General features: G+C 41.3%; 1 protein-coding gene across 7 annotated transcripts; it reads right to left on the bottom strand.

The window, feature by feature from the left end:
* Positions 1 to 1,033: 1,033 nt before the first annotated feature.
* Positions 1,034 to 9,420, bottom strand: LOC148043914 (uncharacterized). Of its 7 annotated transcripts, none has more exons than XR_015697912.1 (10): positions 9,091 to 9,420; positions 8,373 to 8,416; positions 7,626 to 7,755; positions 6,956 to 7,060; positions 6,579 to 6,728; positions 5,371 to 5,522; positions 5,104 to 5,258; positions 3,775 to 4,262; positions 3,515 to 3,594; positions 1,034 to 2,978 (listed from the first exon to the last, which is right to left on the bottom strand). XR_015697912.1 is itself a non-coding variant. In XM_087724730.1 (6 exons), coding segments are annotated over exons 1-6 (438 nt in total). In that variant the 5' UTR covers positions 9,217 to 9,420; the 3' UTR covers positions 1,034 to 2,977. The 7 variants fall into 7 exon arrangements, 2 of the variants coding, with proteins under 2 accessions (XP_087580856.1, XP_087580855.1); XR_015697913.1 differs by having other exon boundaries at positions 1,034 to 2,845; XR_015697914.1 differs by having other exon boundaries at positions 3,843 to 4,262.
* Between the last annotated feature and the right edge of the window lie 420 nt (positions 9,421 to 9,840).

Below are 9,840 nucleotides of genomic sequence, written 5' to 3'. Positions count from 1 at the left end.
TATCCCATTTTTCCATCAGCAATAATAATGCAATCCTTGGTGGCATCTCTTCTCTATAAACACCCCTGATCTTATTTTCTTTTCTATCATCCTATAACTTAACTCTACTGTTTTGTGTCCCACAAATTGAGGAAAGCATGGCTCCAATGACATCCTTCTGGTATTTATAAAATACCGTCATATCCACTTGGTTAAATGTCTGGTGATTCTCAAACAGCCACATCATGGTTTGCCAAAGGTGCCAAAAAGCAAGGACGTCCAGTTTTCTTTGGGGAAAAGCACCTTTGGGACAACCATCACCTGATATTCTCAAAATCACCTATTCCCCATTCAATGTCCATGGTGATGGTCAATCATCCAGGTCCTGGTTGCCCCAAAGATACTTTTTAAAAAGGCAAATGCCTTTGTTTTTCTTTGAAGACATTTCACTTCTCATCCAAGAAGTTTCTTCAGTTTGGACAGAATTGTAGAAAAAAGAAAAGAAAAAGAAGATACAGAGTATTCTTGAACATGGGGGTTGTTTTATAAATGGTTGAACAGTACAGGTAGAAATTAGGAGTGGGAAAAATATTATTGTATAAAAATAAATTGATCCAGACAATATGCTGTTCAGTAAGTGCTTATGCATGTAAAAAAAAATGAGAGGAAGCTCACAGACATGTCTACCTTCAGTAGGGTGTTTTTTTTTGGGGGGGGGGGGGTTACACCAAATTTTGTTCTAATTTCAGCCCCACTCAGTTTGCCCACTGCTTCCCTCCAACCAGGACAAGCTTGCTGTTGATGGAGAGACCTCCTAGGGGTGACTCTTTCGTTCCGCCCTTCCCTCTTTCATCAGGCGTGTGTGCCCAACCTCTACATAACATGAAAAGAGAGTGGCTGGTTGACAGTTTACCACAATTGACGTGTAATTCCTGCTTCGTCCCCCCCCCCCCCCCCCTTCTGCCTTTTCAGGAGGGAATTTTCATGCGGGCGTAGGGGTTTGCCACCAGCACCCTCCCTATCTCCCTTGAGCTTCTGCGGAGGTGGAAAAATAGATTTGGAAAAAAGATTCTTTCCTAATTTCAGAAGAGACTGTCAGTCCAGATATGTTAATCCGCCTCCACAACGGAAGAAAGGATTAGAAAGCTGATGGCGCTTGCAGTGATGGCCAAATTAACTGCTTTAATCCAAGCAAAAAATATATATACAGATAGTTCTCAACTTATAACCAAGAAAGTTAAAAATCCAAGAAAGTCCATTTGCCTTTTGGAAAAGCACCTTTGGGAAAACCATGACCTGGATGGTTGAGACAACTACTCTACGGACCCCTCAGAATTCAAATCAACTGCACAGCCAACCAGCTGTAACTATCATAATAGGAATAAGTTGCCAAGCAGTGGAATTTTATCACGTGACCAAGGGGATACTTAATATTTTGAGTATTTGAGTATTTGAAAATTTATTTATAGGCCGCCCTTTTCCCTGGGGGGACTCAGGGCGGCTTACAAACTACTATATTTCTGTTTCAAATTGTTAGGAGTGGTGTGGTGGCCTAGAAGTGGAGCTCTTGCCACACAATCAAGAGGCTGTGAGTTCAATCTTAGGTAGAGGCAAATATTTCTCTCTCTGGGCACCATGAGAATTTTATCTGCTGAACAAAACTCTGCATTGGCGACCGGAAGGGCATCTAGCCATTAAATGATCTGCTACCTCCATTCAGTTGCCCACACTCCACCCCACAAGGTATTATGGGATCGTTAAAAGATGATGATTTCTCTTTGAAATGGTTGAGCTGGGCCTTCCCTGAGCAGAGGGCGAGTTTGGATAGACTCAAGAGGTCTTCCAAACCGAGGATTCTATAACCCTGCTTGGCATTTATTTTTTAATGTCAACTGGAATGGATCCAGGAAAAGATGAGAAAGATCCAAAAAGACTGATCTGGAACTCATGACCATCCCAGCTACTGGCGAGAAATCTTGAGGCACGTAGTTCAAATTTTGGATAGCTGCTAATTCCCCATTTCTGTGCTTTTTCTGAACTGCTGCCTTCCGGTATCTTGGACTACCACCTCCATTATCCCCAGTCAATTCCAGGTGTGATGCCTGAAGGCAACATTTTCATTTATTTATTTATATCCCACCTTTATTCTTTTTTACAAATAATCCAAACTGAAGAATATATCTAACCCGTACCTTCCCCCCTCCTCTTTTCCTCACAACAACAACCCTGTGAGGTTAGTTGGGCTGAGAGAGACAGAGCGACTGGCCCAAAGTCACCCGTGAGGCTTTCATGGCTTAAGGTAGGACTTGAACTTCTCCTGGTGCCTTCAGCATTGTCAAACTGGCTCTCCAAATGTACTTTTCATGAAACCAATACCGGTTATTTTGTTTTGCCCTTATCTTCTTCTGGAAGGTTTACCCAACCTAATTGACAGCCCTAAGATCACCTGGTGGTCTCCCATTCATCCCTAGGTCTCCTAAAACCAGTCAAAGTCTTGTCACTACAAGGTCTCGCCCATCCTCATCTTGGCTTTCTACAAAATCTCCTATATCTCTTTTGCTCCAAACCCTGCATTTTCTTACTTCTTCCATGTCCATGCAAATAATAAGAAATCCATGATTTATATTCCATTATAACATGCACAGAGTCTTTTTCACGCAGTATTTTTACATATATTTTTTCCGAAACTGTGGTCTTCAAAACAAGAGAAATATTTAATATCTACTAGCAACCCATCCTATGAATTTATCTCCAGACTTTGCCTGATGTTCCAGGGAATTGCATGGATGGATGGAGTTTTAAGAGGCTGGAGGTACACAATTCCAGGACCTGAAACTCCCCTTCCTTTTCTAACGCCTCGTAAGTCCTAGAAGAAAAAAAACAAGTTGAAAAGCACAGAAATATGAAAGAAATGCCTACCACAAAAGGATGATGGACTTCACTGTGTTTTGACTGTTTATTATCTCCTGCTTGCACCTTGGGGTCTCCTTTAGAATGTTCTAGATAAGAGAAAGATTAATTAGGAGAAGCAAACAAATTCAAAAGAATCTACACTTAAGTATACACGACAGTAATCTCTGCAACGAAGAAAAGCCGCCGTTAATTTAAGATCACCTGGTGGTCTCCCATTCAGACCTAGCTTTATATTGGCCCAAAGTCATGCATATGAGATGGGAGGCCTATACATTGTTTAAACAAATAAATACTTTCCATGCAAATAATGAATAAGAAATCCATGATTTATATTCTATTATAACATGCACAGTCTTTTTCACACAGTATTTTTACGTATTTTTTTCTGAAACTGTGATCTTTAAAACAAGAGAAATATTTAATATCTACTAGCAACCCATCCTATGAATTTATCTCCAGACTTTGCCTGATGTTCCAAGGAGCTGCATGGATGGAGTTTTAAGAGGCTGGAAATACACAATTCCAGGACCTGAAACTCCCCTTCCTTTTCTAGCGCCTGATAAATCCTAGCAGGAAAAAAAAAACAAGTTGAAAAGCACAGAAATACAAAAGAAATGCCTACCACAAAAGGGTGATGGCCTTCACTGCATTTTCACTGTTTAATGTCTCCCGCTTGCACCTCGGGGTCTCCTTTAGAATGTTCTAGATAAGAGAAAGATTAATTAGGAGAAGCAGGCAAATTCAATAGAATCTAGACTTAAGTATACACGAGAGTAATCTCTGCAATGAATAAAGCTCCCTGTTAATTTAAGATCACCTGGTGGTCTCCCATTAGCTCTCTTAAAACCAGACAAAGTCTTGGGCACTACAACAAGGACTCACCCATCCTCCTCTTGGCTTTCTACAAAATCTCCTATATCCCTTTTGCTCCAAACTCTGCATTTTCTTACTTCCTCCATATCGTTGTCAAATTCCTGTAGAAAACAGTTCAGCAGCAGTCCAGCAGCCTGACAATCTTCATTTTTCTGGAAAGCCTCCAGGGCTTTCAGTATCAGGTTCGTGAGCGGGGGAGAGAGATGCTCACCAAGGTCTTTTGCTTCGAACCCTGCATTTTCTTACTTCTTCCATGTCCATCCCGCATTCCTGTAGAAAACAGTTCAGCAGCAGTCCAGCAGCCGGAGAAATATTGTTATTTTCAATTGTGAGAGCCTCGAGGACTTTCCTCATCAGGTGTATGACTTGGGGGAGGGGAGGAGAAATGCTCACCAAAGGGCTATCGGAAAGAAGAAAAGGAGACCATGCAGAGATGCTTCAGGGTTTTGATTCCCTTCTCCCTCTTCCAACCAAGGCGGCCCTTAAGATATTTTGACCTAGATTTGGAGAAAGCACACCATGCAGAGAGGCAAAACTTATTCCATGTCAGTGGTGTCAAACACAAGGCACATGGGCCTCATCTGGCCTACAATGCGGTTCGATCTGGCCTGCAGGGCCATCCTGGAAAATATAAGGGGGTGGCCTGCATCACTTCGGCCTGGTCTACCCAATGCAAAGGGGAAACATGCCAGCAGTTTGTGGAGTGGTTTCCAGCTGGCCACACCCATCCAGCTGGCCACACCCACCCAGTCGCCATCCACAACCCGAAAACAACCCCCCCAAAGTCAACCACAGCCCTGACGCAGTCCTGAATGAAATTGAGTTTGACACCCTGTTCCATGTCATCCATCACATGATATTTGGATGTGGGTCGAAGAAGCCAATATGGCAGCTGCCATTGCCTGCTCCTAGACACTGTGCAGGACAGATGTCCAAACTCCACCCTTTGGATCATGCTGTCCCCATTGTTATATTTACTTTTTTGACCACTTCCAGGTCAAATGAGTTGGACTGAAAGGAAGGTCAACAAGAAGCAAGGCAAAATGCTGAACTAAAACATTCCTTAGCCATTTTGGATATATTTTCTATACCATAAAATATGGACGGGCCCGAAATTAAGAAATCCTATTTTTCCCATTTAATAGTATTCCCCTTCTTGTTCTTTGGCTTTTTCTCCATCATTTCTCTAGCATTGAAGGGTGGAAAAAAACCACAATGTTAGATTTTTAGATCATCGATTCCCTGGGGAATCCAGGCCTTGATTATTCAAATGTTTCCTGGCTTTCAGAAAAGTGTATTTATTATTATTTATTAAGTGTATTTATTTATTATCTTCACCAATTGTCATGGCAGGCACACATCAGGAGTATGTTCGCAGATTTTCTTGGTTCCCCATACACCAATGTGGCCATAAACCCTCTCACAGCCCTCTTCACTCCTTCATCCTCGCTGCTCCTCGGGATGTAAAACATGCTCTGCAAAATTCGCTCCAGCTAAAGAGCCAAAACATTGGAGAGAAAACTCATTAGAAAGCATGACTCATTCGAAAGTTCAAGACAGTCTTCACCCTTTTGTGATGGGCTAATTAACGTCAGCATATCTTACCCAGTTGTAGAGTGAACTGGCTCAAAGGAGCAGAACAAATTTCACAACAGCCCCCACAGCCTCAGACCAGATCTCATCCCTCAGTGTTGTTGCCAAAGAGACCTGTACGAAGGCTAGTAGTTCTTTTGGCAGAAGGGATTTCATAATCATCTCTGAGGGAAAAGTAAAGTAATATATTGTTAAACAGAAAACCTCAAGGTTTAGTAGGCAAATAAGAATGTGGAGTGTGAATTATTCAATCTAAGATATACAAGTTCAATCTATTCTAGACATATTTACCAGTTGCTCAATACTAGTCATTCATTTTTTCCCCTCAAGATTCTGAAAACATTTAATAATAAGAGTGATTAAGTTCACATCCAATCAAATTTCTACAGTACTAATATTATTATTAATAAAATGATTGTGTCTTAGAGCTCAAGGAATTAACATTCTTCGCTCTCTCTCCCTCTCCCTCCCTCTCTATCTCCCTCCCTCCCTCTCACATCTTACAGCAGCAACAAGCAACCAAAATAAAAAATTGGGTTAAATTAAAATGGCTGGGTCAGAATGAACCCCAGGGCTGAAGGATAAGCACTATGATGGGATGAGGTAGAATCCAGGGACAGTTTTACAAGATGAATTGGAGAAGCTCTGCTCATTTGCCAGCTTTTGGTTTCATTAGTTTGAAGCCTTTTTGTGGTGGATCCTTCTGGCCCTAGTCCAATATCTAGAGGCATGCTGCACTACTTATCATTAAGCAAGTTGCATTAAATAATGCACTGGACTAGATATTTCATATTTCAATATAACCAAATGAAAGGCCTCAACCTAAATCTGACTTCTGGCCCATCCAGGAGAGTCAAGTTGACCCAACCTACATGTCAACCTCCAGGATTGAAGGCAGTGGAATTTTCTGGAGAGGCTCCAAAATGGCTGCCCTGCTCTTCAGGTGCAATTTGCATTTGGTCACTAAGCTCTGGTTAGACTATTAACATTCAAGGTTTGCTTTTAAAAGCAACTTAAGCATTTCCCAAAAAACGCATCGCTTCATTTTGTTTTGTAGACCTGTCAGAATTCATTTCGGAAATGTAAAAGAGCAATGGGTGATCTGCCTCAAATCCAGAAAATATAGATTAGGTCAAATTCAGGCGTCCCGAGATAAAGGGGAAAGTTCAAGATAGTCCTTGCCCTTTCGTGATGGGCTAATTAACGTCAGTATATCTTACCCAGTCGTAGAGCGAATTGGCTCAATGGAGTAGAACAAGTTTTACAACAGCCCCCACAGCCTGAGACCAGATCTCATCCTGCAGCGTTGTTGCCAAAGAGATCTGGACAAAGGCTAGAAGTTCTTTCGGAAGAAGGGATTTCATAATCATCTATGAGAGAAAAGTAAAATAATACATTAAACAGAAAACCGACTGGAAATCTCAAGGTTTAGTGAGACCAACAGGCCAATCCAATGTCCCTTGTGTTTGACAGACGGCGTCTGTGGAATAAGACAGCCACACGATGAATGCAAGGCTGACATTCTGGAACCCAACAGACAGACAGCTCAACCTGGTGTAAAAAGGGCTACTTCCTCCTAGGCAGTCAACAAACTCACCTCAGAAGGGATCTGCCTTTTGTACATTTGAAGCGGCTGGATCACGCACTGGGTTGCTCTCTCACGCAAGGCGAGGTGAGGCGACACCAGCCAGTTCCCCAAGGCCTAGGAAAAGCGGAGAGAATTCCTTTTTCTAGACACGTCAGGGTTAAATATCTTGTTATGATTTACAAAAAAATACTTACAATTAAAAAAAGCTATAATCGTTACAAGGAAAAATACTTTTTTATGTTTATTCCGCTAAATATTTTTTTAAATCTGTATTTTATTTCTTATTCATGGGCTGGAATAATGTTGTTCTTGTTGCTTTTGGTAAGTGCAGATATGGCTTCTTTTAAAATTTCAAGTGGTTTGTAATGTGAAATCTGCACACAGCGAGTGAGGGGCTCCGGGGGGAGGCGATTTTCACACTGGGGTCACGTGTGCACTAGCATATGTGTGGGAGGGGAACTTTTACCTTTATAGTGGCCCACAGTCATTCATATGAGATAGGAAGCCTATAAATTGTTTAAACAAATAAATACTTTCCATGCAAATAATGGAAAAGAATTCCATTATTTATATTCCATTATAACATGCAATGAGTCTTGTCATGCAGTATTTTTACATATATATTTTTCTGAAACTGTGGTCTTTAAAGCAAGGGAAATATTTAATATCTACTACCAACCTGTCCTATGAATTTGTCTCCAGACTTTGCCTGTTGTTCCAGGGAACTGCATGGATGAAGCTTTAAGAGGCTGGAGATGCACAAATCTAGCACCTGAAATTCCCCTTTCTTTTCTAGAGCCTCATAAGTCCTAGCAGAAAAAAACAAGTTTGTCTGTTAGTTTGGAATGATAGGCATTGAGGAAGAAAGGCATCTGGTAAAGAATGATAAAACAGGCATCACAGTATCTTTGGGCAAATTTGCTGCTGACTTCGGAGCTTGCGGTGTCAACTTGCGTATTTCACCCTCTCTTGCCCCTCTCATGCACTTTCCAGTTTGGGAATTGAGCAGAATTATTTAACCCTCTGCATGGTTTTTGTTCATGGCTTTTGGGTGTGTGTCTGTCTGTCTGTCTATTACTTCAACCTGAATAGAATAGAATAGAATAGAATAGTTGGAAAGGACCTTCAAGGTCCTCCAGTCCACCCCCTTGCATAAGCAGGAAACCCTATACCATTTCACAATGGTTATCCAATCTCTTCTTTAAAACTTCCAGTTTTTATATAAAAATATTTATAGTCAAATCTTAATTTACTGTACTGAGAATCTGAAGGTCCCCTTTACTTATTCCTCTTGTTCCTTATTTTTCACTTAAAGTTTCATGTTTTCATAAGATTTCATTAGATATTGCTTCAAGAGATGACTTTCAACATTAGTGCAGCATCATGGAACATTTTCGAAAAGCACAAATATGAAAGAAATACTTACCACAAAAGGGTGATGGCCTTCTCTGTGTTCTGACTATTTCTTTCCTGGTCATTTTAGATAAGAGAAAGATTAATTAGGAGAAGCAAGCAAATTCAATAGAATCTAGACTTAAGTATACACGACAGTACTCTCTGCAATGAATAAAACTCCCCCTTAAATTAAAAAGTACAGTATACATAAATTGGTGGACGGAAAAGGGAAATTCTTTGTCAGATTCTCCCTTCTCATTCTCAAGGGTTTGCATGGGGCAGGAAAGAAGGAAGCTATTTCACTGGATCAGCAAATCAGTCTATTCGGGAAACTTTCTTGGAAGGCTTTGGAAACCCAGGATGTGCAATCATCCTGTATAAAAATCACAAGCAACGGTTTGAGAGATGCAGCCTTCCCTACTGGACTACCAGATCCAGATTAATAGAATTTCCTTTGACCTGATAGTTTCCCTATGGGTGAGTTTCTCAAGGGGACTCTTGAATGGAACCAAGCTCTTAGCCTAATTTCAGTCCCGGGATGTAGGAAGCTCCTCTTTCTACTGATGCTGTATAGAGGCTGACGTTGGCCTCAGTGGGAAGACCACAGCATCCAGCACTGATGAGGGAGAAGTCCTCACTGCTATCTCATTAATGACTCACATTTTACAATAGGTAAAATAATTAGCCCACACTCCAGAATAGCTCTTTCATTCAAAGACAGCCTTATGCACAAGCTTTATTGTACGTACCTTTGGATGACTCAAGGCTTCTAGCTTCCTCCTGATCGGCAATTGCTGGACGACGTCATCTGCATACTTGCTCAGTAGAATTACGCTTGTGATGTAGGCAGAGTTGACAGATGAATCATAGAACATCAAATCATTAACATTATTATATTAAGAAATGAATCGTCTTCAAGAAAAAACAAAAGAAGTCCAGTTGCCTTCTGAAAAAGCACCTTGGGACAACCATGACCTGGATGACAGAGACTCTCCATAGACATTCATCAAGATTAATTCCAAAGCTTCCAATGATGAGTTGTTATAAACTCCCCCAGCAATTATGAACTCAAATCAAAATGAGGTCCCAATACTCTTCTTGAAGTATCTCTGGACCCGCTCAATCGTATTAATGTCCGATATACAATGTGGATTCCGGGCACATGAGCTGCATTCGAGAATTGGTCTGGCAAAGGATTTATATGCCCTTGTTAGCAATACAATGTTACCGGAGAAGAAGCTTCGCAAAATTAAGTTAACAACTCTTAATGCCTTTTGCTGTTACAGTGGGCTCTGAGGCTTCGATCATTTGAGATGAGTATTCCTAGGTCTGTGATGCAAACCTATGGCACACATACCACAGGTGACAAGTGGAGCCTTCTCTGCGGGCACGTGAGCTGTTGCCCAGCTAAGCACCACTGTGCATGCATGCAGGCCTCCTGCCGTCCAGCTGACTTTCAAGTCTCTGCCACACATGTGGGAGATCTATGCACATGCACA

This window comes from Thamnophis sirtalis, unplaced genomic scaffold (genome assembly GCF_051295495.1).
Source record: "Thamnophis sirtalis isolate CommonGarterSnake01/CBP01778 unplaced genomic scaffold, rThaSir2_p1.2 scaffold_10, whole genome shotgun sequence".
NCBI lineage: Eukaryota > Metazoa > Chordata > Lepidosauria > Squamata > Natricidae > Thamnophis > Thamnophis sirtalis.
Note: the sequence above shows the minus strand (reverse complement) of the source record. Positions and strands in the feature narration are given on the sequence as shown.